General features: G+C 54.2%; 1 protein-coding gene across 3 annotated transcripts; it reads left to right on the top strand.

The window, feature by feature from the left end:
• Positions 1-292: 292 nt before the first annotated feature.
• Positions 293-27,302, top strand: LOXL2 (lysyl oxidase like 2). 3 transcript variants are annotated; one of them, XR_008973679.1, is made up of 14 exons: positions 293-696; positions 1,685-1,860; positions 9,911-10,122; positions 13,446-13,668; positions 14,982-15,165; positions 17,393-17,544; positions 17,926-18,093; positions 19,670-19,835; positions 19,908-20,151; positions 22,560-22,675; positions 23,114-23,250; positions 24,024-24,135; positions 25,554-25,732; positions 26,845-27,302. XR_008973679.1 is itself a non-coding variant. In XM_057420830.1 (13 exons), the coding sequence occupies exons 1-13, from the start codon at positions 330-332 to the stop codon at positions 25,631-25,633; spliced, it is 2,337 nt and encodes a 778-aa protein (XP_057276813.1). In that variant the 5' UTR covers positions 293-329; the 3' UTR covers positions 25,634-26,705. The 3 variants fall into 3 exon arrangements, 1 of the variants encoding a protein (XP_057276813.1); XR_008973678.1 differs by having other exon boundaries at positions 25,554-26,388; XM_057420830.1 differs by lacking the exon at positions 26,845-27,302 and having other exon boundaries at positions 25,554-26,705.
• Positions 27,303-27,437: the final 135 nt, after the last annotated feature.

The raw sequence follows: 27,437 nt of genomic DNA, 5'->3' as shown, positions 1-27,437 counted from the left end.
GAAAATCCATTGTGTTTGCAACCTGTTCCTATAGGAAAAAAGGGTTTTCCAGCTGAAATGATTTGGCAAGTTGCCCTAAACTTAGCTTTAATGGGAGGGGGTTTTCAGCTCCTCCACCCCACAAGAAATCCTGTACTTGACTTTGGTCATCACAGGTGTCATTGGACATGGCCTGTTCCTCAGCTCTGTTCCCTGCTGAAGCAAGAGCTACAAAGTCCATGTGGTTACCAAGCCTTACCCAAGCTTTGTTCCCCTCCAGGCCAGGCCCGCAGCACCTCCCTGCACCGACCGGCAGCTGCTAGCAGAGGCTTTGGCCCTGAGCACTGAAGATGGGCAGATCCCTGGGTTTCATCTTCATCCATAACCACTGTTTCATCGCGCTGCTCCTCGCCTCCTTGAGCCCGCCGAGCCTTGCCCAGTACGAACACTGGCCCTACCTCCCCGGGTACCCTGAGCCCCCCCCCCAGGTGTACCAGCCCCCCCAGAGACCAGCCAACGTGCCCAAGATCCAGCTCCGGCTCGCAGGGCAGAAGAGGAAGCACAACGAGGGCCGGGTGGAGGTGTTCTACAGCGGCGAGTGGGGCACCGTGTGCGACGATGACTTCTCCATCCACGCCGCGCACGTGGTCTGCAGGGAGCTGGGCTACGTGGAGGCGGTCTCTTGGCTACCCAGCTCCAAGTATGGGAAGGGAGAAGGTAAGGACATGCCAGGGAAGCAGAGACTGCGTGTCTGCAAGTCCCAGGAATTCCAGAGCTCCCTGTCCTGTTTAAGATGCGGTGATGCTTCCTACAAGCATCCCCAGGGCAGCCCCTTCTGCCGCGGCACTCTTCAGACAAGCAAAGCACTTGATACCCCAAAACAGGGGAACTGTTTGTTGGCTTTTGCACCCTGTAATGTAGGGGGCAAAGTGCAGGGGAGCACCATGTGCCCAGCACGTTTCCATAGGGAAAACGAGCCCTTTGAGAAGGGGAACCTCAGAGATGCTGCTGAGGTTTTTGCTCCTATGTTTTGGAGGTGGCACCTATTGATTTTTGTCTGTTTAACTTGGAAGTGAGTTCTGAGGGACCTGATTAAAGAATATCTAATACATTATATGTATATGCATGTACATGTGCATGCCTGTGTGCACACATGCTTTTGGCTGGGGGAAAAATGGCCATTGCAGTCTGGAAACTGGACCTGGCCGTTTGCTTTCCAAGAGCACCCAAACCCCAGCAGGTTCCAGTCCATGGGGCTGTGCTAAAGCTTAGGCAAGGACCTGCTTTTGAGAAGCCAGGGTGTTCAAGCAGAGCTTGAGCTGCTCCTCCAAGAGCTGTGATGAGGATTGGAAACATGATGGAAAGAGAGGGCTGATGTGGTGTGATCGTGCCAAGCCGAGGGCACTGGTGATGCTGTGTGCTCCGAAGGGGCTGTCATCAGAGGAGGTCAGCACTGACTGCATCAAGGATCTGCTTCACTCTGAGCCTGTTCATTACCATGCAGATAAGGGAAAGCTGTGGGGCAGAGCTGGTTCCAGTTAGGAAGCACTCAAAGTGAATCATTGATGTTCCTTAGCTGGTTTGTTCAAGCTCGCTTCAGCAGCGCTCTCTTTCCCTGCCACAGAGCGCAGCACCTTGCTTGCTTCCAGTGCAACCCAGATGCACCCCTTCCTCGAGGCTCAGTTCTGTTTTCTTTCCCCTTCAGGGAAGATTTGGATGGACAATGTCCACTGTAACGGGAAGGAGCCCACCCTGGCTGCATGCACTTCGAACGGCTGGGGAGTGACTGACTGCAAACACACCGAGGACGTGGGGGTGGTCTGCAGTGAAAAGAGAATCCCTGGCTTCAAGTTTGACAACTCCCTGCTTAACCAAATAGAGGTAAAGGTGCTTACGACTGCACACTGCTGCCTCGGAGGCATCCCTGCCTGCTGCTGGACAGCGCGGGTTACCCCAGCTGCATGCTATGGTTAAAGCAAACTCAGCAGTGCTCCTAGACACTGGCTGAAGATGCGATTTTCAGCTGGTCAGACCACTGCGTGTACGATAAGAATCTGAAAGTGGGTTTGGGGGTTGGTTTTAATAGCATAAGGAATGAGAAAATAGGTTACTCCTGTTCTGCAGTCACTGTTTAATTGCAAACTGATTTATTGCTTTTCTATGAATGGATTGAGAGGCGTGATGGGTGCCGTGCTCATAGACCTTCCATCCGGGTGACTTTGGTGGTTCATAGGATTTACCTCCCTTTTGGTACTGGGAACAACTGGGAGGTCTCCGGCATAACCAGGGGTGAGCAGGTAGGGTTGGGCTTGGAGGTGAATAGGGCTTTCAGCCATGACGTGGAATGGGAGGATTTAGGAGAGAGATAAAGCTATTTTTGCACAGTGTGGTTAAGCAGAGCTGAAGTAACCATGATAACTGGATGGAAATATTTGTGGGAATGGGGGATTAGTGTGCAGGAAGTGCTGAAAGGGGTTGAAGAGGGGAAAACGTGGGCTGGTCACTGGGGGAAAGGCTCTGGATTGCGCCTGGGTTAGGCTAAGTGCTTGAATCACCACCCAGGACCGTTGTATTCTTGCAGAATAAGGAGCTGGGAAGAACTTGGGGAAGAAAGTGGTGTTTTTCCTTGGGCTTTTCAGGTTGGAAAGTATTTGTGGTGACTCCGCTCCAGCTCCCTTGTTTCAGGTGCTCTGCTGTGCCAGTGTGTTCAGTGGCTGCTCATGGTCAAAAGAGCCCATCCAGTAACTCCAGCTGAATCCTTTTAAGCAGACAGGGAATCCAGGATGTATCCCATCACAGCGAGGTTTCCACGGCTGAATCTTGGCTTTGTTCATGGTCTCAAACAATGGATACAGCTGCTTTCATCACTCTAGACCCAAATCACTCTGGCAGTTACAGCACAGCCACTGGTTCCCAGCATTTCCCTCTCCTTTAGGAAGCGCACCGCACGCGTGAGCAGGCACCATTCAACACCGCCACGGAAAGCTCCTGTGCGAGGGGGCAGATGTGGGATGTGAGAGCCAAAATGCCCTTCCTCGCCTTGCCCTTGCTTCGCTTGGCTCAGGAGGGAAAGGCGGCTTTGCAGAGGGATCCAGCTTGGGATCCTGCCTCTGTCAATGGCACCGTTGTTGCTCAGGGAGTGAGGCGAGCTCATGGAACATCACTGATGGCTTTGGCAGACGTGTGCTTCCCAAAGCCACAGGGAAGCCTCGCAGCGGAGGCCTGGAAGAAAAGATGCTTTCGTCTAGACGGAGGTCACTTCTCTCTTGTATTAATCATAAAGGCTTTAGAGGGTCTGCTTTTCCATTAGCTCAGCCCTGGGGTTTGACTAATGAGTTGAGCACATTGGGTAATGCAGGGCGTGCTGGTGCTGTGTGGGTGCTTGAACTTCACGTATGAGAAGTAAAATGAATCAGAAGGTTGAAGCAGTTCATGGAGCAGAAGCCTGGGTCATCAATAGGAGAAATAGATGGAAGAGAAGTCATATTCCCCGTGCCCTGATAGTGCTTGGGAGCTGTGGATGGATGAAGGCATCCACTGATGTGATCAACAACAGTATTCGGGGGGGGGGGGGGGGGAACTTGTTGCTTCTGCTTTATGAAACCCAGCTGACTTTACCTGTATCCCTATAAGATCATTGGCAGCTGCAGGGTTCTTCTCCCACTGGTTGCCTTGCAGCAGGACCAAGGCTGAAGGTGATGTGCTATATGCATTTTTAGGATGCCAGCGTGGATGCGCTCTTCAATCACAGCTCCCTGCCAATGGGGAAACTCCTTCCCCCTTTCTCAGCCTTCCTCCTCTCGATCTTTGCTTTCCCTCAGCAGCTGCTGTGCCGTAGTTTGAGCCAAAGCTGATGAACAGGGTCACTCACAGGGTCGCAAACTCCCAACCAGGGAGGTCAAAAGGCTGGTGTGAACGTACGCTGGAAGCCTTTGCTCTCTCCAGCCCACCTGGGAACCCTGCACGTCATACCTCCCATCCACCAGAGGAAACGGCACTGCTTTGCAAGCTGCTGGTCCTTTAGGCTGTGGCCCAAAGCTTGCCCAAGTGATGTTTTCTCTTTGGAATGAGACCGGGGGTTGAGGGGCCTGGAATTCTCTGCTGTGGTCAGGTCTCTCCACCAGCCCCACTGGCTTCAGTTATTGCGCTGGCAGAGCTAAACCCGCCCAATCCCACTGAGATTTCCAAAGGAGACCTTTCAGATTGCCCTCAAACTGCTTTTAAACCAGGCTTGGCCGGAAATAGGCCTGCTTTAAGGCTATGCTCAGAGCTTGCATGTTCAGTGGTACCTCCCTTTGCTTCTGACAGGCAGAGCTCACACTTGTGAAAGCCCTCGAGCCGTTTGCTTGGCCTGGGCAATGCCCACCTCTGCATCTCCCAGTCTAGAAACGCAGCAGATAAGAGGTATAGGATGAATTTTTCCGTGGCTTACACACGTCTGTGCTCAGACCTTTTCCCGTCGCAGCTCATATTTTGAGGGTTAAGTCACTTCTCTTCCTGTCCCTGAGCCTTTCCATCCCCTGCCTGTTGGGAAGGGGCAGTGCCTGACCCTGCTTCTGTAAGACAAGTTGCTTGTCACAGCCCGAAGTGGAAGGTTTCAGTTGAGGGTGAGTGATGGACGGTGGTGATGAGATGAGAGACGGGCAGGAAGAGGTTAATCCTGTAACAGGGCAGAGCTTGGGGCAGGTCTGAAATCCATCAGTGCCTTGTAAAGGGCAGCGAAGCTCCATCGCTTTTGCTTGGTGTTTTCTGCAGCTTTTAGCCTTGGGACTTGTTCAAAGGGTTCTGTCTGGGAGCGTGATGAATGGGCAGAGCAGAGCAGCCCTCATGGGCTGCTGCCAGCTCGGAATTAGCCCGGTCCCCTTTTAGCTCAGGGGCTGCACAAACACCGGGGGTTGCTCGCCTTTGCAGAGCAGGGGAGCAGTGTTTGTTCAGCACCCATGTGTGATGGCATCAAGTGCGTTTCTCAGAGGGGCTTTTCCACCTCCTCCTCAAAGCATCTGGACTGCATAGGCAGCGAGTGGAGGGAGCAGGGCTTGTGCTTTGCCTTTGTTATTGCCTCTCTGCCTCTGGGAGCATTAGGAGGGGGAAAGCAGGGACGGATCCTGCTGGAATCGCGTCCTCTCCCTTCCTGCAGACCCGGTGAGCTCTAGTTCCCATCAGTGGCTTGGTGGCGCAGCTCGGGTTCTTGCCTTGCAGCTCACAAGTGTCTGAAAGCAGCCGAGTGGGCAGTGTGGTCCTGCCTTAAGCTCCTTTATGGAGTGCCAGGGGCTGCACTTTGAATGCCTGCACAGGCTCCAGTGTTTTCCCAGGTGTGTGCAGGATGCCAGAAGCTCTGAAATCAAAGGGATCCAACGAGTGCTCACAAACCCAGGAGCAGGGAACGCTCTCCCTGCTCTCCAAACAGGCCATGCAGCCACTTGGGGTTGTCCGGACACAGCACAAGGCCTCCTGCAAGTGCCTAAATGGGCTGAGCACCAGTCCGAGGACCAACTCCTGCCCTTAATAGATTTCTTGTATAAACGCACATAACGAATTCAGTTTAACCCAGAAACATCCCTAACAAAATATTTGTTGTCCACCCTCTTCCTCCGGGTGCACAGAGAGGCTGCAAATAGGACATACTCTAAATATATCGCATTCCTGAGCACATTACACACTCACAAACAGGTCTGGTACCTGAGACCAGCCCCAGCTTTGACCAGACGGTGGGCAGGCAAAGTCTAGCTAAACACAGCAGCTATTTCTGGCCTTCTCTTCCTTTCTGGGGGTATGTGAAGTATAAAGGAACCTCACTTCCAAGCCCAGTGGCTCAAAGGCTCTGCTTATCCCATCTCAGGCTTCAGCTCTCTGTCTCGGCCATTCAGTTCTCGGGACATTTGGCAATGAAAGGTTTCTTTGCCTGTTTGTTATGACAACAGTGGCTTAATTTCTGTCCCCTTGGTGTAAATGTTTGCTTCTCTCAGCATAAGCCCATGTGCCACATCAGTGCTGATGCTTTGTGAGCCTAGCAGGGATCTTCAGCGTCTCCTCAGCAGCAAACTCCAGCTGCTATTAATGAAGCTGCTTTGGGATAAATCACTGCTTTCCTTTAGTGCTGTAATTGAAAGGGGTGTGTGTGTGTGATAGTTGGGAGCTGCTTCCCTCAATGGGCTCTTTGTGGGGGCTTGTGGCATGTCGGGGTGCTGAGTTTGCTGGGCAGAGACCTGGTGCCTGTCCCCTACCTGGAGGTACGAGCCATGAACCCCACAGGCAGGGCTGAGGAAGCACCGAGGCTGCAGTCCCTGCTTGTCTCCTTGCCCTGCCTGCATCCACCCTCGTGCTGGCTGTGGCACCACCTCTCTGTTGCAAAAGACAACGTTTAACTGAGCCCGGGAGCAGGGTGTGATCTTGGTGTGGTTTGCAGTGGGGGGGTCAGGTAATGAAGGAGGTTTCCTTGCAGCATCCGCTCCAGCTTGTCTGGGTCAGGAGAAAGGAAACGGGGAAAGTAAAAGCTTTGCTCAGCCAGAAACCCTCTGACCACGATGTGCACAGGACAGAGCAGCGTCCTGCCTGGAGCTGAGCCTCCCACAGCATCTCCAGGGCTCTGCTCCTGCCTTCTCTTGCTCCTGTCACCGGTTTCTTTGCTCTGGTGCTTTTCATTGTCCTGCTCTGCACTGGCAATGGCGAGGCTGCTGCTGGAGCAGTTCACAGCTCAGCAAAGGCCTTGGCTTTTGTCAGCTCCAACCCTGGCCCCTAATCCGGGGTTGCTCTCTCAGCCCTTACCCTTTTGTACTGCACAAACCCAGAACAAAAAGCGCTTGCGGTCCAACACAGCATCACATTCCCAGGGGATCGCAGTCCCCCATCGGCCACCGGCCTTGGTCTCGCAGCATCCATCTCCCTGTGTTTGTTTAGCAGCTGGGACTTTGTCAGTGACTCGGAGGCACGGCTCCAGATGGTTAAAGCAAAACAGATTCCACCCATTCCTCGGGATGTGAAGAGAGAGCTTTGTGAGGAGTCGGCGTCGGGGGCAAGAGCTGGGAGCTGGGACTTCAGTGGAAGCGAGCGCAGGGTTTGAAGAGGGGAGAGGAGATTCCCCGGGGTAAAGTTTGTGGAAGGAGTTTGGTTTGTGTTTTTAATAGTGCAAAAGAAATCGTTTCTGGTCCAGGCTGCAGCCTTAAAGCCTCTGTGTTTGGGAAGCCAAGAACTGGAGCTCCACTCTCCAGGAGAAACGATGATCTGCATCGGTTTCTGCATCTTAAAGCAGGAGAGCAGAGCATATGGGTTAGGTGTGGACAGAGAGAGCACCTCCATCCCCTGCCCTGCGCTCCTCAGCATCACCACTGGGGATGGGCTTCATCCTGGTGCCCTTGCTGCCTGTTTCGGGCAGTTTCTCTGTCCTTGGCTGTTCAGACCCATCCCAGGCAGGTCTCTTGCTGCTTCCTGACCAGTCCCACTGTGCATGGGGGGTGTTTCAAGTGAGTGCTAGGATCCTCTTGAGCTCACTCCTGAGCCGGGTCTCTTCTTGTGCTTTGTGGGTAGAAATCCGCCCCCCCAGAGCTTTTCCCTTGTACTGAGGGAGCTGAGCTCTGGCTCTGGGCCTGGTTTTCTCCCTCCCTCCCTGCTTTGCGTCCCTCACACTGAGCAAACCGCATCCCATCAGTTCTGGGGCTCAAGTCCCTGTTTCCATACCTATAATCAGGGGTGCAGCCAACCCAGTTGTGTTTCCTAGAGGTACCATTGCTCTCTGAACGACTGCTTGGCTCCTGCAGCGTCGCTGAAGGCTTTGCTTTATGGCTGATAGGGGAGGTGGGAGCTCAGCAAGTGCCCATTCAGGTGCTGAGCGCGTTGCTTTGTGATCCCTGAGAGGGTTTAACCAGTTTCCCTTGTAGCTGCAGTGCGTGGCTTCAATGTGAGCAGAGATAAAGCTTTCAGAGATGGGTTTTCCCTGTTGAGGGGACAGCTTGTTGTGGGTGTTTGTCTCCACGTGTGCACAAAGCATGGGGAGGGTGATTTTGGTGTCTGTTGTAGCCATTAAGGATTGTTTGCTTCTGATTTTCATGTGGAGCCTGTTTTCCCCATCAGGGGCTCTGCACGCTGGTGTTGGATGATGCAGGACATCTGCCTCCAGGTGCATGATTGAGCACTCTCAGGGTAACAGAACCTCTGCAGCGAAGCCGTCAAAAGCTGCAGAATTAGAGGGAGAAAACTCCTGGTTCCTGCTCCTTGGGAAACCTGCGGCTTCCTCAGCTTCATCCTTTGGTCTTGAGCCTTCTGCTATAAAGCTGAGCTCTACAATGCCTTGAGCTGCTCTATGAGCAGTGCTCTGCTCTAACGCTCCCCTCTGGGAGTGGGAAGGGGATTGGGGTTGCTCTCAGCCACATCATGAAGATGTCATTGCGTGCCGGTCTGCTATAGCTATCTGAGGACCGAAATACCCTCCAGGGAGGGAAATGATGGCTCAGTTCTTGCTGATTCGCTCACTTTGCTTCTTCATTCTTGGCAAGTGCAGGCAAAAAAAAACCATGACAAAGGAGTTGGACTCACTGGAGAATCCCAGGGCAGAGCAGGGTTTGGGTTTGTGTCTATGTCAGCATCTCCAGGGGAAGAGAGATGTGTTATGGGACCTTGCTTAGGAGAAACTCTCTGCATTGCAGATGGACTTCCAGACTACACAGGATGCAAGTTTGCTCTGGCACCTTGGAGTGCCTCAGATCTAACAAAGTCAGGTATCGCTGTGGTGATTCTAAGAACCAAGGCCCAAAGCGTGGCCCCGGTATGAGCAGCACTGTCCCAAGGGTAAATCACAGCAGTTCATTTTCTAGGTTTTCCATGGATGCTGAGCTGCTGCAGGGAGGGAGGAGTCAGTCGTGTGTTTTGCTGTAAAATAGGTGGTAAATAGAGATAATAAAGGGGAAACAAGGAAGAAGAAAAGCCTCAAGTGACTTGCCCCAGGTAGTGCGGGCAGAGCAGGAGCAGAGCTGAGGTTGAAGGGGAGATGCCTGCTTGGTCTCCACTTGCCTGGCTGCTGTCGGTTGCATCAGTGCTGGAGATGGATGTGCCACGTGTCACCTGCAGGACCCTGCAGGTCCTGCTGCGATCTCCTGCCTTAGCACCTCTGCCTGACCGGGAGCCTTGTGTCTCTTTAAAGCTCTGGGCATTCTTCTTTTCCAAGTCATTGGATTTGAGCAGAGGAGAGAATTCCTGAGCTCTGATGTAACCGTCAGCAGGACCACGTGGGTAATGCCAGTTTTGACAAGAAAAGGTCTCCTTGGAAGCAAGTTATAACGTTTTCAGTAGCTCTTTTGTACAGCAGTGATTTTCCAGCCCGACTTTGCTCCTGGCCTCGGGTCCCTGCAACGCTGGTTTGTGCCGTGCCCTCACGTAGGCTCCGAATGTGAAATCCATTCAATCTCCGTGACTCATTTGCTGTCCCAAGGAATGCTGCGGCTGGAGGAGGACCCTGGCCTGGGGAAGCAGCGAAGTGCTGGTGTCAGCACAGCAGGATTCCAGCTTTTCCAATGCCTGCCCAGGCCAGGAAGGGGAGGGATTCCTATGGGCTTGATGAGACCCCCAGCGTGAGGCTCCCACTTCCCTGCACCTTGCCAGCGTGAAGGCGGCCCTAGCAAAGCTGAGCTGGGTTCACTTCCATAGTAGCTGAGACCAAACTAATGCCCCCGTGCTTCTGAAACAAGCCCTTCAGTGGGTTTAAGTGGCGAGGGAGATTTCTTACACAGCTGTTTGTGAAATCACAGGGTTTCTTTCCCAGTGAGGAGCAGCATCCCCTTGCGCGGGCTGGAGGATGGGGTGGCACAGGGTGGAAAGGTCGAGTTGCTTCCCTGCTGTGTCTTTTCCTACTGCACCTCTCTAAGCAGAGCTGGGTTTTGCTCCCTCCTCGAAGCCGTTTCCTTGCAATCCAGCATCATCTCTGTTCCCTTTATGCTTTCAGAACATGAACATCCAGGTGGAGGACATCAGGATCCGTCCCATCCTCGCCACCTACCGCAAGCGGGTGCCCGTCACGGAGGGCTACGTGGAGGTGAAGGATGAAGGGGCCTGGAAGCAGATCTGTGACAAGCACTGGACCATGAAGAATTCCCGCGTCGTCTGTGGCATGTTTGGGTTCCCGAGCGAGAGGAAATACAACACCAACGTCTACAAGTAAGAGCAGGGCTTGGCGCGAGGGCACCAGCGGCTTCCTTTGCACACTTGGGTTCTAGCTGCCAAGTGAGCCCATCCCTGCACAGAAGCAGCTGCAGGGTCAGGTCTGGCCTGTGCTGGAAGCTCCAACAGAGCCACCTTGCAATAAACCAGGTCTTTGAGCTTCATTGCCCAGGTTCCTCCTCCCCACCCCTGCAGTTCCTGGTCTCCCACCTCTCATGAAGTGTTCACGCACGTGGGAGCTGCTCTGGCTCTCAGCAGCCCTGGTTTGGGGGGGTCCAGCTGCCACTAAGGCTATTTCCCCATGTGTCTCCCGCTGCTGTTGACCCCAGTTCAGCTCCTTTGGCTCCCATCCCTCCAGGCCGCAGGCTGGAATTGCTGCAGCCATCCCCAGCTGTGTGTGACTTGCTCTGCCCATTCCAGCCTGCTCTGAACTGAGCACTGAGCTAAGGGCATCGGTAGCATCGCTCCTGCCTGCGCAGCTCAGATGGTGCTTGTAGAAAGATGCAGTTGTGATTTTAGTGCTGCTTTTTCTCCCTGTAGCTAGCTTTAAAATGAGGGAAGAAATCAGTGATCCACAGGGAGAACATCATTGCAAGCTGATGGCTTTAGGCTGTGTTTCCTGTTTCTGGAGAGCCAGGAGCTCTGGGCTCTTTTATCACCGCTTCAGTTTGCGTTTCATCGCCAGCCTCCATCACAGCCGTGGTTCTTCCTACACTTTTCCCCAGGAATAACAGCCTAAAGCAGATGCAGAACAGTTTAAGTGAAATCCTGCCTCATTCCCTCCCTCCGCTGTGACCTGGGGAGGGGGAAAGTGGCGATGCTGGGGGGGAGAGCTGAGCTTTCCAGGCAGGAATGTGGTTTTCCTGCCTGCCCCTTTTGGCCTGTGGAAATGCTCTTTCTGAGCGCTCCCCCTGGAGCTGCCTGGCCACGTTTTATTGCTTTCATTAGCCAGGTCGTGAATGAATTGAGGAGGTCCTTGGGTTGGAATAGCGCAAAGCCACAGGGCACAGAGAGCATCGGGTAGATAACCCGGGTGGAATTCCACTGTCAGGCTTCCCAGGGACGTGAGCAGTGGGTTCATAACGGGTACCAGGCAGCCTCACGCCCTGGACACCACTTTGAGGAGCGTCGCTTCCATCAGGGCTGCAAACTCCTCTCTGAGATTCCCATCCCCTGCGTCGGAGCAGGAAGGACGAATGAGCCCTGGTAGCACAGAGGAGATTTGTCCTGCTTCTTAGTTGTGGTGTTTCCAAGAACAGCATTAACTGGAGCAGCTGGAACCATCTGCCTTCAATAAGAGGGGGCTTGGTAATTGTCCCATCTCTTGCAATGGAGATGGAAAAACTGAGGCACAGTTACCCAGCAAATCCCATCCATTGTGAGTGAAGCCTCAGAGCCCTTCCTCTCATTCCCCAGCCTTTGCTGTCCCTCATTTGTAATTCCCATTCTCCAAGAGCGGATCCTTGATGGGCTGGAATGGGGTTTCTGCTGGCTGGGGCCGAGTGCCCCTTCCCACATCCCTGCCAGCCCCATTGTCCGCGTACTGAGCTTGCCGATCCCCTGCTTCTGCGCAATGGTGGGAGGTGAAATGATTTGCAGATGGATCTTGCTTGGAAGAAAACAGCTCAGTTCACGGCTGTCCCGGTGCCAAGGGTTTATTCCTGAGCACAGCCGAGGCTCGGGAGCCGACAGCGGGATTTATGGTAGGAAACGGAACAAATCCCGGCCTTGTTTCCATGTTCCTGCTCATTCTTCAACGCGATTTGCTGCGGGCACTGCTTGGGAGATCCTCCTCCCGATCCCTGCTCTGCTTGAGGGAGCAGAGGAGGATTCAATGCATTTTGCTGATGGGGAGAGGAGAAGGTTCTGGCTGGAGATGCCTCAAGCCGGGAGCTGGACCCGGTGCCTTCCTGAGGCCTTCCAGCTTTGTGATGTGTCCCATAAAGGCACGGAGGAGCTCAGCAGTTCCAGGGTCCTTGGTTCAGCACCAGCCCAAACAGCATCGCCCCGTTTCCCCAGTGGGCTCCCAGCACTATGAAGCTGCTCAGTTACTCCCTGCCCTGCTTGCATAGGAATCCTCATGGCTGGGGTTCTCTCTCGAGGGCTTTGGCAGGAGGTGACAAGTCTGGCTCCTCTTGTGCCTCCCTGAGGCTGAAGGCAGCAACAGTAAAGGCTTGGAGAGCACCTCAAGGGTAGACTTGATGCTCGCGGCCCTGCGAGAGGTCCCCAGTCCGTTGTGTTTGGGTGAGTTTCCCCAGCGTGACCGCTGCAGTGATTGGTTTTGTGCTCCCCCATTCCTCTCGGATGCTCTCTTCCACCGCAAGGCTCCTTTAGCCAAACCCGAGGCCGCTTCCCACAGCCCTTGGGCTCTGGCTGTGGCTCTGATTAAAGCCCATGTGAGGAAGGTCCCTGCCTCCTCAGCAGCAGGAATGGTTTGGACTCCAGCTTGCCCTGGAGTTGGCTGCGTGACTGCTCCCTTACACCTCTGCTCTGAGCAGCGCTGCCCTTGCCTTGCACCAAGGCGGGGGAGAGCGGGGCTGCAGCCTTTGTGTTAAAAGGGGATGAACAAGGATGCCCTGGGTCCTGTCCGCACAAATCAGCGCTATTTCACTCCTTATCCCGGGGAAACGAGGTGGGGCTTTCTCTGGCTCTTTCTCCCCAGCCTACCACGGGCTGTTAACGCCAACCAGATGTTGAAGCCTCCTGAAGTTTCCAGGATGAGGTCACTGTTTGCTGTTATAAGGCATCTCCGCAATGAGGGCTCCAAGGCAGGCTGTGTTTGTCTGCTTTGGAGCTCTCCTCTCGTGTCTGCAGAGGGGAACGTTCCCTCAGGTTCCCACTCCCACACTGAGCACATGCAGGAGCACAGAGGGTGGTGGGGCAGAGCTGGGCTGTGCAGTGAGAGTGTGGGGTGGTGGGGCTGGACCGGATGCTTTCCAGGATACTGCACATGTCGAAAAGCCATGGAAGCCTCTGCCCTGGGGCTGCTGGAGCTCAGCACCGAGGTCCCACTTGAGCATCAACTGCTCTCCTCGATGGCAGAGCATGGGGGCAGATTCGGGCGCTGTTTGCCCACTGCCTTTGAGTGAGCTGATTTCTGCCCCGTCCCTGGTGCAGGGATCCTCATGTGCCTGTCCTTGCTCCAGCTTCCCTGTGCATTCATGCTCTGATCTTTAGCTGAAGGAGATGACCTCTTTGCTCCTAAGTGACACCGTAACGGAGTCATTGTGGATGTGAATGGATGAGCCCTCAAACCCCGCTGCTCAGTCCCATCCCCGCGCAGCTCCTATGGGCTCCCTTCTCCCGTCCCTTCCTTGCAGGATGTTTGCCAGCCGGAGGAAGCAGCTTTACTGGGCGTACTCCATGGACTGCAGCGGGAACGAAGCTCACATCTCCAGCTGCAAACTGGGCAACCACCTCAACGTGGATGCGGGGAAGAACGCCACGTGTGACAACGGGATGCCTGCGGTCGTCAGCTGCGTCCCGGGCCGGGCCTTCGCCCCCAGCAGCCACAGTGGCTTCCGAAAAGCCTTCAGGCAGGAGGTGAGGAGATGCTCTGTTGAGCTCTTAGGCAGAAGGGTTGAATGAGCTCTGTGTGTTCAGCCCAGCAAGGAGAGGGCTGAGTCTAGCATCAGAAGATGTGCAAAAGCCCTAGAAAATGACCCTGGAGTCAGTTTTCTCGGTGTGACTGCATAGGAAAGAGCCGTTTAACTTGCAGCAAACGTTGTTTAGGTTGATGCTAAGGGCACTATTGCAGTTGTAAGGGATGTGCCTTAGGATACAGGGGTGGTCTCGAGGTCTGCAGGCTCCTAATGCTGGCTCAGGGGGTTATTTCCCAAGGCGTTGATTGCCCCTGGGTGCAGCCTGCATCACCCAGCCCTCAGTCTGTGACTTGAGGAGTGGGCTTCATCTTGACCCCACCTCAGGCCACTGCTGTGGTGGGAGCAGCACCCTCCTGTCCCTGCTTTGCCAGCCTGGAGCCCCCAGGGAGTATGCAGGACCCAGGCCTCTGAGGTGAAAGATCTCGTAAATCACAGCTCATCTCCTGAGCCCTGCACGCTCCCGACTGAGTCCTTCAGCCTTTGTGTGGGCTTTGGACATCCTTGGTGTGACCCCGGCCTGGAGAGCTGCACGGGCTTCCAGCGTTGGGAGTTCAAGGGGGTTTTGGTCCCAGATGGTCCCATGGTGCTCCCATAGCTGAGACTCCTGCTGCATCTCTTGGATGGTCTCTGCTTGGTACCGGGCAGAGCTGTAAGTGATGTGGGGTCGGTAACAGAGTAAAGAGCAGGGATTGATGGAACTGGAGCTGTGTATGGGCTGGCAGATCACTTATCCCACCTCTTGTAACTGCAGCAGCCAGGTTCTATGTGGCTTGAGGTCCATGTTGATCTTCCCAGGACCCCTGGCTGGAGATGTGTGCAGGAAATGAACCCATCCAGAGGCTGCAGCACAGGCAGCGAGTGGGAAAAGCCTTGTGTGCATTGGCTCAGGGCAATTCCCAGGGGATGCTGTGAGAACTGGGTTGTTCCACGGCCAACCACTCTGTGGGGCTGCAAAGCTGTTTGTGTGGAAAAGGCTCCTAAACCCAAGCACCAAAACTTCAGAGCAATAAAACGTCTTTATTCTGTGCCCATGAATAGCCGTGCAAGAAACGTGTCTGTGCACGCCAAGAGCCTTAACAGGTAAAAATCTACTTTGATCCAGCACTTTCAGCCCTTTCTATCATGTGCTGGTTGATTAAGGTGCCTCAGGGTAACACTTGTTGGGCCTCCAGCCACGTGCCATAAGTAAGGGCTTTAGGAAAGGATGCTTTGGTCCTGGGCAGCGGGAACCCCTCCTCTGTCTGTGTCTTCCAGCAACCACTGGTGAGGCTGAAAGGAGGAGCCAACACTGGCGAGGGCCGAGTGGAAGTGCTGAAGAACGGGGAGTGGGGAACAGTTTGTGATGACAACTGGAACCTGGTGTCGGCCAGCGTGGTGTGCCGGGAGCTGGGCTTCGGCAGCGCCAAGGAGGCCATAACAGGAGCCAGGCTCGGGCAAGGTAAGAGCAATGGGAGCTCAAGGACCAGTTGTGCCTTGTCCATCTCTAAGAGCCCTTTCATCATGCAGGGCAGAGCCTGGTTTTAATGGGATCTTTGTCCTGGGGGACCAGGGGTTTGTTCTCTGCCCTCTGGAGTCAGGAGCTTGAGGCTGGACTGGAATGTGTGAGTTGGGAATTGATCCTTGAAGGCTCCTTCCTGGTGATGGGTTCCACCTTTCCCTCAGCAGCTCTTCCAGTAATTGCCTCTTCGTTATCACATCGGCTGCTCTCAGTGCTCTTGGGAAGCTCTCCAGATCCACATCCTGGTGTAAGGCATTACTGGAGGCTCCTGGATCTGGACCTCAACCACGCTCCAGTTGAAGTCCGGAACATGAATTTAGCCCATTATAAATAGAAGGGTATTTGAGCAGTTCAGAGCCAGGTTCGGCTTTGGATTTGCTGTAGGTGGGAGTTGGTTTAAATCCCAAGCTGTGGTAAAGGGTAACTCCGAGCATAACAGCACCTGTAAAGCACAGTGGTGGTGGCCAGGAGCTGGAGAGCTTCAAAACGTGACCTGCCCATTGGGTCTTGCAGAGGGATGCAGGGAGCTGCTGATGTGTTCGGCTGCATCCAGGAAAGGGCAGGGTCATCATGGGGGGGAAGCAGCTGCCATGGGAGGGAGCAGGACGTGCTGTTCCCTCTCCCACAGCCTGGAATCTCAGCAGCGGCTGCTGATCCCCACTGACTTTCCTTCCTTTCACCACGGAACACTGGGCATCAATCACTGCACCCGCTCAGAACCGGCCCTCGGGAGGATGCGCCCACAGGAGCTCCCTTTAGCAGCCACATTGTGGTAGGAAAAGGAGCTCTTTTGGCCCAAAGTCACCTCCCCACTCCCGTGCCTCTGTGCCTGTGCATGGGTTCAATCTCTGCCTTGGTATGGCTGCATCTTGATGCATTTGTGTGGCCAAAGACTAATGGGAAGGATCAGGCTCATCACTGCTGGGATGGAGATTCAGTGTCCCAGGGCTCCACGTTCCATCAGTGGGCAGTGTGTGGAGGTCCCAGGTAAGACGAGGTGACCTGTGGGAGCTGAGTGCTCAGGCAGCATCGCACACGATCCGTGCAATGAAGGAGCAGACTCCAGGGAATGTCGATCCGGCCGCTTTTTGCTTCTCCCTCATTAAAATCCTGCTTGTGGTCTGCATCTGGAAACGCTGACACTGACCCAGTCATTTTGCAAGCCACCGAACAGTTGGAGTAGGAGGAATGCCTTGATGCTGACCGGAGCTGGAGGATGATGCCCCAGGAATGCAGCATGGATCCAGCCTCACATTCCCCACTGAAATAGCCCAGTCATCCCAATGGAATGCCAAAGCAAGAGGGCAGGGCCATGGTGCTCAGCCACCAACCTGGGCACATCTCATCTTTGGGGGAAGCTCTTTTAGGCCATGGGGGCAGGAGGTGCTGCTTGTGATCCAAGCTGTATTCCCTCCCATGTCCTTCCCTTTAGCAGAAGGGGATCAGGAGTGGATTATGTGTATTCCAGGAAAGACTCTGGTTGTTCTTTGTGATGAAGATCATCTGCTGGAGCCTCTGATTCATCCCCCAAGAACCCTTTTCTAACCAGCTTTGGAAACGGGACCTGAGAGCTTTGCAGGCAGGATGCGTCCCGTGTGCCCCTCTCCTCGTGCTGGTTCTCTCTGGGAGAAGCAGCAGTTTTCTGCTGCCACTTGGCCAAAGAGGCTCCAGGTTATTCCCTTTGGCTCCCAGCACCTCGAGGCCATTCTCTGTGACACAAAATGATGCTCGCTCTTGTTTGCATCAGCGGTGTCAGTACCACAAACCTGCCCCGAGCTGTTCCTCTGCCTCCCCATGCATCCCTGCGCCGTTGTATTTATTGTCCCATCTAAATGTCAGGCCTTGATTGGGAGCAGGTTCCCACTCATGAACGCAGCCAGAAGGATTCCTGCAGCTGAGGTTTGTGAGGTCTGGAACAATGGGAAGTTTTGGCTTTTCCTGCAGCTTTTTGGTGCTCGAGCCCCAGGGGTGCTGGAAAGAATTCAGTGGTAAAATGAGGACTTTTATCCTGCAGCTTTTTGCTGGATTTTTACAAGAAATGCCTGGAATGTGGTCAGGATTACTGCGCTCTGATGCCTGCACTGTGCTGTTGGCCGGTACTGGGTATTCCTTCACCACGCAGCAGCACGGGCAGAAGGTAAAACCTCTCTTTCCCTTTCCTCCCAAGGCATGGGTCCGATCCACCTAAATGAAATCGATTGCACTGGCTTTGAGAAGTCGGTCACAGACTGCAAGTTCAACATGGAGTCCCAGGGCTGTAACCACGAGGAAGATGCTGCTGTGAGATGCAACGTCCCAGCAATGGGCTTCCAGAATCAGGTGAGAAACCAAGCGGTCCAGATGCAGTGAGCATGGTGAGATGGGTTCAACCCGGAGCATCATCTGCCCTCCCTCGCTATGCAGGCGAGCTGTGCAGGAATCATTCCACCTAAGCTGGGATTTAACATTGCATTGTGTTGGCCAGGAGGGCGAACGAGGGCGATGCTCCCTTTTTGCACTGAGCTCTGAGCTCCTCCAAGCCCGACAGAGGCTGCCTGGGTGAAGCGCCGCTTTGGCTGCAATCACTGCAAGCCGATAACGCCGGCTCCCATCCCCGCTGTGATGGGATCTGGAAGCGGGGTTCTGGGCTCTGTGGCCCCAGCTGCTGCCCCTGCCCATGGGCTGTGCTGACCCTCACGTGTGCTCCCTTGTGCCCTGCAGCTGCGGCTGAGCGGCGGCCGCAACCCCTACGAGGGCCGGGTGGAGGTGCTGGCCGAGCGCAACGGGACCCTGCGCTGGGGCACGGTGTGCAGCGAGAACTGGAGCACGGTGGAGGCCATGGTGGTGTGCAGGCAGCTGGGGCTGGGCTTTGCCAGCCATGCCTTCCAGGTGAGCCCCCTGCCCTCTCCTACCTGTGCTGAGGGATGCTGGTATCGGTGTGCTCGGCTGGGGATGCTGCAGGAGGAGGAAGGAAGCAAAACCCAACAAATCACAGCCTTCCACTGCAGGGCATCATCTGGAGAGGTCCTGGAGGTTAAACCTTATCCACAGCGGCCCCTGGGGGGAATACGGAGCCGAAGCTGTTGCAAAGCTGCTGTTTTCACAGCTCAGGTTTCCCGGGAAGCCTGAGTCCCTTATCCCTGGTCGGGCTGTGGATCCATGTGGTTTCTTGGCCCTGCCTGAACCAGCAGAGAGTTGAACTCCTGGCGCGTGGGAGCGGAGTTTAACCTGGTGTCAGATCACTTGGAACCAGTTTGCTTCTGCTCCTGTAAGCTGGGTCCAGGAGGACACGCGGGGCTCACGGGCAGGCGGATTCCAACTGGTTTAAGCGTTACCCATTGCCAGAGGGGATGTGCGGGTCCAGGCAGGGGCTGGCTCGGGAGGCTGCAGCCGCCGTTGCAGTGATCTCCACGCACAGCCTGGTTCCTCCAGCTGATCTCCTGTGTAGGTGCCAGGCAGAGCACAAGGGCTGAGGAGAGCCACGTCCCTGCAGCACGGCCTTTCCAGCCGCCTGCCTCTATTGACACAGCCCCGAGAGGCCGGCGAGGAACAAGACATTTTTTCCTCTGGCTGAGGCTGCCGGTATTTAGGGCAGAAAGAGCCCTTCTGTGTGTCCCGGCTGCAGCAGCCCCGTGAGCATAAAGCTGCACTGTGTGGAACAGGGCAGCCCTGTGTGCAGGCGTGCAAAGGGCTGCTGCCGGGCTTGACAACTGGGCTGCTGCGATGGGAGCGCCCCTACGGAGGGGTTTTCTCTTCCTGGAAGTGCTCTGACACCAGCAGGGCTGAGGGATGGTTCCTGCTTTCCTTCCTCCCCTCGTCCCAAGCTTTGCGATTGCAGCTTCCTCAGGGTTTGGATGTTGGGAGTTAATGTCCTGCTATTCCCATCGTTATGGAGAGCTGCGTGATGGAGATGAGGGTTTGAGCATCACTGAATGCCCCCTTGAGACCAGGAGGTTCATGAGACCCTCTTAGTCCTGGTTCTCCTCAAATGCCTTGTTTCCAGTGGCATTCCAGCACGGTTGTGGGTGCTGCCTCCCCTCCTGTGCAAGCAGGCACTGGCATTACTCGTGGCCCTCCCAAGTGCACAGATGTCACAAGACAGATGTGCTTTGATTGCTGGGCATCTCTCCCAGAGCACGGCCTAAATGGCTTAGAACAGCGCAAGGATGAATGCATCACGGTGGAAAAGTGAGTTTATAGCTGGATTAAAACCAAGGAGAGACTTAAACCAGCTCGGTTTGCTAAACACTGGTCAGGGCAGGGCACATGGGACCGGGATTAAACCCCAGTCTTCTGCTTAAGCAGACCTTGGCTCAATCCTCCCTGCCTCAGCATCCTTTGGCATCGCTTGTCTCCCTGTGTGCTCTTGCACCGCTCTTCCCTGGAGGGAGACCGCAAGGCAGAGGGGGGGGATCCAGCAGTCCCTTGACACCAAGGAGGGGGTGAAATTCCTTGTTCCTCCCAGGAAACCTGGTACTGGCACGGGGACATCGGCGCCGACAGCGTCGTCATGAGCGGCGTCAAGTGCTCGGGGACAGAGATGTCCCTGGCCCACTGCCGGCACGACGGAGCCCACGTCTCCTGCCCCAGAGGAGGCGGCCGCTTCGGGGCTGGCGTCTCCTGCTCAGAGAGTGAGTAACGGGGCTTCCATCGGGGGGGGGGGGGTCTGTAATGCAGCGGGTAACCCCAGCCCTCCCTTGCAGCCGCCCCTGACCTGGTGCTGAACGCGGAGCTGGTGGAGCAGACGGCGTACCTGGAGGACCGGCCCATGTTCATGCTGCAGTGTGCCCTGGAGGAGAGCTGCCTGGCCAGCTCGGCCGCCAACACCTCCCTCACCTCGGGCTACCGCCGCCTGCTGCGCTTCTCCTCCCAGATCCACAACAACGGGCAGTCCGACTTCCGACCCAAGAACGGCCGCCACGCCTGGGTCTGGCACGACTGCCACCGGTGGGTGCCCAAAGGGGGCTCCGCTGTGGGAGCAGGGGGCCCCAGTGATGGGTGTTCGGGCAGATGTCACCCTCCCACAGCCCGTTACAGTCGGAGTTAGGGGTAAGAACTGGTGAATGATCATAGAACCCAGCCTGGGTTGGGTTGGAAGGGACCTTAAAGCTCCTCCAGCTCCTGTGGAAGGGACCCCTTCCACTGGCGCAGCTTGCTCCAAGCCCCTGTGTCCAACCTGGCCTTGAGCACTGCCAGGGATGGGGCAGCCACAGCTTCTCTGGGCACCCTGTGCCAGCACCTCAGCACCCTCACAGGGAAGAGCTTCTGCCTAAGATCCAACCTTAAATGCCCCCCATTTCAGTTTGAACCCAAAATGCATGGGTTAAGGTAAGATGGATGCGCAAGGGCAGTGAGTGTGCATGTGCAGAGGAAGCACGTGGAAAGATGCAGCCACCTGAGCTACCCCCTCACCTGGGAAAGGACTCGAGGACGTGCTCAAATCCTGCATCTTTTAAACCCGTCTCGACCGCACTTACACTGTGTGCAGCTGGGACGTTGTCTGGGGCCTATTTGTGACAAACAGCGAATTCACAGCCATAAAAGCATCGGTTTTGAGGGAGAAATGGACAGTTTGAGCCAAAGTAAACCATGGGGAGGAAAGGGAGCTGGAACGCAGCCATCCAGATGCTTTGCTTCTGAACTGGTGGCTTGTTACAAGGTTGATTCCCTCTCATGTCGGGTAAAAGGGAGCTGGGTAACTCCTGCCCCTGGTGTCAGGCATGGGTGAAATCAGCCGCTGCTCTTCATGGCCCTGGTGCAGTGCAGGTACCGCTCCTGCAGGGCTGCTGCTCGGGGGCTGCTTCCCTGGCCCCGTTGGGATGGGCTGAGGGAACGCTTGGGTACCACAAGGCTTCCCGGAGCACGTTGCAGGCTGGGCACGTGGAGCTCCTCGGGAGGGACCTGGATGAGGAAGAGGCCGGGAGCCATCTGCGTGCTTTAAACTGGATCCTGTTTGCACGGGGGAGGATGAACTCGATTCCTCTTCAGCCTTTCCAGCCCGTAAACAGCAGTGTGTAAACAGCCCTGCGAGTGATTCAGACATAGCTCAGCACTGAGTCAGAGCCTCGGAGAACCTCAGCCTCGAGCTCCGCTGCCTCCTCCCAGCGCTGGGAGCTGCTGGGGTTGGCTTTAGGGGTGGAAGGAGAACAGAGACGGGACAGACCTGCAGCAGAGCAGGGGGGAACAGTTCCATCCATCCATGGGTATAGATGTGGCTCAGGGAAAGGCAGGCGGCGGCGAGAAGAAACCCACTCTCTAGAGAAGCTTCCTCCCTTTGCCTCCTCTCTCCTCCTTCCTCTGTAAATCCCCTGCAGTGATGGGAGTTGGGGTCTTTAAGCTATGATTATCTCTAGAGCTGCACTTGAGTGCTTCTCATTTAAACTCCCGAGCACTGCGTTTGACTCTGGTGTGTCCCAAGGCAGCATCCCATCGCTGGGAGAGCCATGCAGTGATTTCAGGACCCACACTGCTCTCAGCACCCGCAGCTGGTCCCCATAGGGTGCTCCTACTGCAGGTTTGCTCCCAGTTCCAAGCCTGGGATTGAACCCAGCGTGTTCCATCAGCCTGACCACGCTTGTGCGCCCAGCCCTGGCCTTTGCGGCAGCAAAGCTCAATCTTCCCACCTTCAGCATCGCCCAGACGCTGCTGTGGTGCGGGTTTGATAGTGCAGGGGCTGCAGCACAGGCTGGGTGATGAGGCCGATGTTGGCTGACACCAACTTCCTTGTTTGAAAGGATGCTGCCCATCCTGCGTGAGCCCAGCTGCCAGGCTGCTCAGCTCCAAATGAAGCGAGGGCTCGGAGGAGCTGCTTCCATCTGCTGTGGGTTTCCTGCCAATAGATCTCCATTCTGCTGCTGAAAACCGGATCAATCCCCGTAGCCATGGTGCTGCTGTGGTGCCTCCAGCTCCCTTCGCAGTGCAATGTTCCTTGCTCGGGGCTGCTGATGCCTTGGATTCTGTGTTTCCTCCCTTCCCTGCCATTCCAGAACATTGTCACTCTCCTAAGGCAAGGAGCAAGGCTCGCTCTGGAGCAGCTCTAGCACTGGATGTGTAAATGGGTACCTGGGCTGGGAGGCAGTGTGCAGGCAGGATGGGTGATGGTGCCACAGGGAATAGCCCTCTCTACCTCCTGCAGCGCTGCTTGGTCCGCAGCATCCCATGGTTGTTGTGTATTCAGCTGCATGGGAATGGGGCTGGGAGGTGGAATGCTGGGCCTGAGGGATGCAACATGCTCACATCCCAGTCCTCCTGCTGGAGCCAGCTCTCCTGGGCCAGGCTGTGCTGCCCTGGAGAGCTGGGGATTACAGGGGTGCCTCTTTTCCCTAAGGATAACTCTCCCTGTCTGCGCCTTGCAGGCATTACCACAGCATGGAGGTGTTCACCCACTACGACCTGCTGAGCCTCAACGGAACCAAGGTGGCCGAAGGGCACAAAGCCAGCTTCTGTCTGGAGGACACCGAATGTGAAGCAGGTAAATGCCAGAGCCACCTGTGCTGGGAGTTTATGGCTGTCCCCATCCAAGTGAATGGCTTCAGGGATGCTCTGACAGGCCTAAGCAGGGCTCGAATGTGGCCTGACGGGAGCCAGAAACCAGTCCTGAGGTTATATAGGTGTGGAGTGGTCTCTACAGGTGTAAGAATCCCTGAGGGCCCCATATGCTCCTTACATCCCTATTGTGAGCTGCTCTAAAGAGCCAAGGGTGTGTGTTCAGCTTCCAAAACCTGCCCCTGGGTGATGAGGGATGCACGGTCCAGCTGTGGCAGCACAAGACACCAGTGGCTCATCACTGAACATGGGGCTGGAAACCAACTGCATCTTCCCCTGCTGTGCCTGCGGGGGGGAGATTCCCAGCCTGAGCTGCCGGGACGTGCCTTTGTGCCTCTAACCCTCTGTGCCTTCGCTCCCTCAGATGTGCAGAAGCAGTACGAATGTGCCAACTTTGGGGAGCAAGGCATCACCGTGGGGTGCTGGGACGTGTATCGGCACGACATCGACTGCCAGTGGATCGATGTTACCGACGTCCCACCGGGGGATTACCTCTTCCAGGTAGGAGCTGCTGCCGTTGCTTTTATCTCGCCTATTAGAGAGGGATACAACTGATTTAATGGGGCTATAAACCTGCCAGGTTGGTCGGGGCTTGGAGCAAGCTGCTCTAGTGGAGTGGGTTGGAACTGGATGAGCTTTAAGGTCCTTTCCAACCCAAACCATTCCATGATTCTATGAAACTTCTGATGACAAAGAGATGATGTTTCCATACCTAAAAGAGAAAGAATTACCCACCGGGACAACACCGATCCCATCCCCAAGTGAGAAATCACTTCTAACAACCACATTAAGACATCCACATCCAGCTAATGCTTGATAGTCCTACCCGATCCATGTGCAGCTGCTGTTGTTAGCACGCTGCATTACATGTCCCATTCTACACAGCCACTGCAGGGTTGTGCTAAGCTTTTGAGCTGTTGGTGAGCAAAACTCACTTCATGTGGGGATTAAATGGTGCTGTTGTGGTGCTCGCAGGAGTCAGGGCTGTGCCTCCAGTCTGCTCTGTGCAAGAGGGGGGAATTGTATGGTTCTGAAAAGAGCTATTTGGGAAGAGGAGTTAGTTCTGTCTGCACTGCCCTGGTGTGAAATGAGGATGATGAGGATGTATCTTGGTGCATGGTGGAAGGTGTTAGCTTGAGCTCCCTTTAACCGAGTCTTTTGCGTCCCCTTGCAAAACGAGTTAGGGTTTTTCTGTTAACAAGTGTTACGGTGGAATGGGAAGTGGCACCATGAGCCCATCTGCAAGGACTTTGTGTTCCTCCCCCCCTGCTCAGGTTGTCATCAACCCAAACTATGAGGTTGCTGAATCTGATTACTCGAACAACGTGATGAAATGCAGGAGCCGCTACGATGGGCAGCGCATCTGGATGTACAACTGCCACATAGGTGAGAGTCCTTGGGCAGGGAACGCAGGGATCCCACTGCAGCCCTGGCTCCTCACCAGGAATCCTCTGTGCTTCCCTTGCAAGGTGTTTATGTGCTGGTTTATCACTTTGTAGGTGCTTGGAAAGAGGAGACAGAGCCCAAGCAGAGGTGCTGTGTGCTGTAGGCTGTGCAAAGCAGACACCACCGTGTCCCTGTTACAGGTTGCAAGGAGTAAGGTGGCAGGAGGGTTCAGTAGTGCTGCATCACACAGCTTACTTGAGCAGCAAGTGCAGCACTGGTCAAGCTCTGAAAGGAAAGCCTCGGGCTTGGTAGAAGGGGGAGAGCAGATGGCCCAGCTCTGTCCCTTCCACTGCGAAACGAGTGCTTTTCCCTCCCAACACCCTCAGATGTAAGGAAAGTTCTTGTGCAACCACAGAGCTTGTGCCTGAGTAGGTCCAGGCAAACAGCTCCACCTCCTTCCTAGGCTCGGGCTATTCTCAACTTGGAACTCGCCTCTTAGACCCCAAAGCTTCTCTTCTCTTGCAACGCAACCAAAAGCAGGGGGTAAGAGCTTCCGCTTGAGCCAGAAAATGCCCTCCTGGCCTTGGAATGGGAGGGAAAACTGTGGAAACATCAAGGCCAAACCAGTTGGAATCTGCACTAATGTCAAGGCCAGTTAAAAACGGGATGAAGTTAAGCTGGGGCTCTGCGAGATAAACTGCTTTTAACACAGAGATTAACAGTAAGTGCCTGCCACCCTCCCAGCAGAGCCAGCGGGGAAGGCAAGCTCCAGAGCTGGCTCTGGCCCTGCAAGGAATGTTTTTCCTGACAAAATTCCATGTCACCACTGATTTTTCCTATTAATCTGCTGGGTTTTTTTACAAAAAGACTTCTCGTGTGTCGTGCTTCAGCTGTGACCTAGTTCTGCAGAGCCAAACCCACTTCACGTGGATGAACAGGCACTTCAGTGCTGGGGAGGCTCCAGCTCAGCTTCCAGGGATTTCTATTTACAAATCAATGGATGTTGCTAGTTGAGAGGCAATGGAAGCTAAAACTAAGGCATGGTCCTATGGGACATGAGGCACCAGCACCCACTTACCATCAGCCTCAAGCAGACCATTCCCAGGTCCTGCTCAGCATCGCCTAGTTCTTTTAAGCAACAAAAGTTAGCAGTGAATTGAGGGTAGTTTATGGTCTTCCTATTACAATAAAAGCCAAAATCAAGGACTCTTGGCTGGATTTAAATAGTAAATGGTAAAACTTAAGTAATGCTTAAATTAATTAGCCCAGGAAAATCTTTGCTCTTCTAGTCCTTGCTTTGAGCCCTTCGCTCCATGATGGTCGCAGCTTGCACAGAGCCCCCGTGTTCTCTGCTTTATGCTGCGAGCTGCTTCGGGTGCCTCCTGCTCATCCCTGTCCCCTTCATGTGCCCTCCCCAGGTGGCTCCTTCAGCGAGGAGACAGAGCAGAAGTTCGATCACTTCAGTGGACTCACAAACAACAAGGTGTCCACCCGATAGACGGGCAGCGCCTCCCACCCCACTATTTAAAGAAGCGAGGTTTCCTGAACCACTGCACACACACAAATCAAGCAAACAATCAAACTCTGCATTAGCCAGGTAAATTATTTCCTACAGGTGCCTTCCTCCCCAGTTTAGGTGCTCAGACCACCGTGTGTCTCCTGTAACTACCCCAGGTAGTTAGGAGCAGGCTTTTAGACTCTACTCGGCTCCGTATCTTCACCATTCCAACCTTCACCACAAAGACTTCTCCCTCCACTTCGCAGCACCATCTTTATTCACAGACATAGGTCCAGGCTGCAGCAAGCACAAACTGTCTTTAGGTGCCAACAACCTAAATATGTCTTTACCATTCATTTTCCTCAAGGCATTAATCTTGGTATCTTTAAGCTCTTTGACTCAAGCTTGAACACACTGCTGGCGCAAAGGCCTCCACTGGTGACACTGCTTCTTGACCGCAGCTAATCCTCAGTGCTCCCATGGCAGGACTTCTTCATTTTAGCACAGAAATACAGGAAAGGAAAGGAATGGAGCAGCTTTTCTGAGCAGAACAGTGTAAGCATCATTTAATACTGCCGTGAAACTCTTGTATTCAACAATCAACCCCCCACACAGTCTCATTAAGTGGAGCAGCTAATGCAGAATGGTCCTTCTGCAAGTGGATGAGGGCTCCATGAAGCTACACCTCCCCTGGAACATCTCCAAGACTCTACAGACCCAACGATGAGTCCGCTGGCCACAATTTCCATTACACAGTAAGCTTTTCATCCCATAGATTCTACATACATCTAAGTATTACCTTCTAAGCTGGATATTCACTCTGTTCTTTAAAGGATGCATTTAGTTAAGGCATTGTATCATCACTGTACCTTACAGAGGTAACTTCATGGCTTTTCTCATCAGGGATCTGGACCTGTGCTGTCACAGACCCACCTGTGTAAGTTGACTTTAAAGGATTTGAACACTTGGTAAATTCACAATGGTGCTAAGTGTGTTCCTCTGTTTGTTTGAGGCCACACATTGCTACAGATCTGCAGACACAGCTACTTGAATAAAAGCCTTTTACCCAGAACACGTTTTACATGCCATTTGTCTGTTTCTACTCCATGAAAGTTTAGGGACTTGGTCACAATTCCTGGTCCTGAAGTTTTTTCTCTCTATATACAAAAAAATATAACTGAATACTTAAAGCTGCCCTTTTCAATCCACAGGGGAACTGAAACTGGCTGCATCCAACTTGTGCTCCCCAAAACCTACCTCACAGGGATGTTGTGAGGCTTAAAGAATGCAGAAGGACTTTTGCTAATGCCTGTCAAGAGTATTTCTGTCATTTATTTACCCAGTGGCCCAGATGGTGGCATCCAGCCTACTGTAAGTTGGAAAACTCCATTTTGTTCTCAAGGTGCTAGACTGTGTAGCAAAAGCAGAGCCTGAGCTGTGTTGGATGCCCTACTGCTGCTGCCACAAGGTGTCTCACAGCATCTCCTACCACCAGGCTCTGGGAATATCAAAACTGTCAAGTTCTGGTTTCCTAATCAGTGTACACCTTGCCTTGCTACCAGTGCAAGGCAGCAAGCACAGGCTCTTCACACACCATGTAAATAAGGAAATCCCTGAACCTCACTTGCATTCAATGCTTGTCATTTTGATGAGATATTAACAATAACATTACAACAAATGTAAACATTAAATAATAGCTTTTTCTGACCCCTGCAGATGCTCTGCTCTTGCTTACAGCTCAGTTTTGGCCAATGATACAATTCCCTTCACCTAATGGCTGCTTTTTAAACACAGAGCGGGCTTT

This window comes from Pezoporus wallicus, unplaced genomic scaffold (assembly GCF_028554395.1).
Source record: "Pezoporus wallicus isolate ANWC-B61680 ecotype Strahan unplaced genomic scaffold, APGP_CSIRO_Pwel_v1 contig_8717, whole genome shotgun sequence".
Taxonomy (NCBI): Eukaryota; Metazoa; Chordata; class Aves; order Psittaciformes; family Psittacidae; genus Pezoporus; species Pezoporus wallicus.
This window is presented reverse-complemented; position numbering and strand designations above follow the sequence as displayed.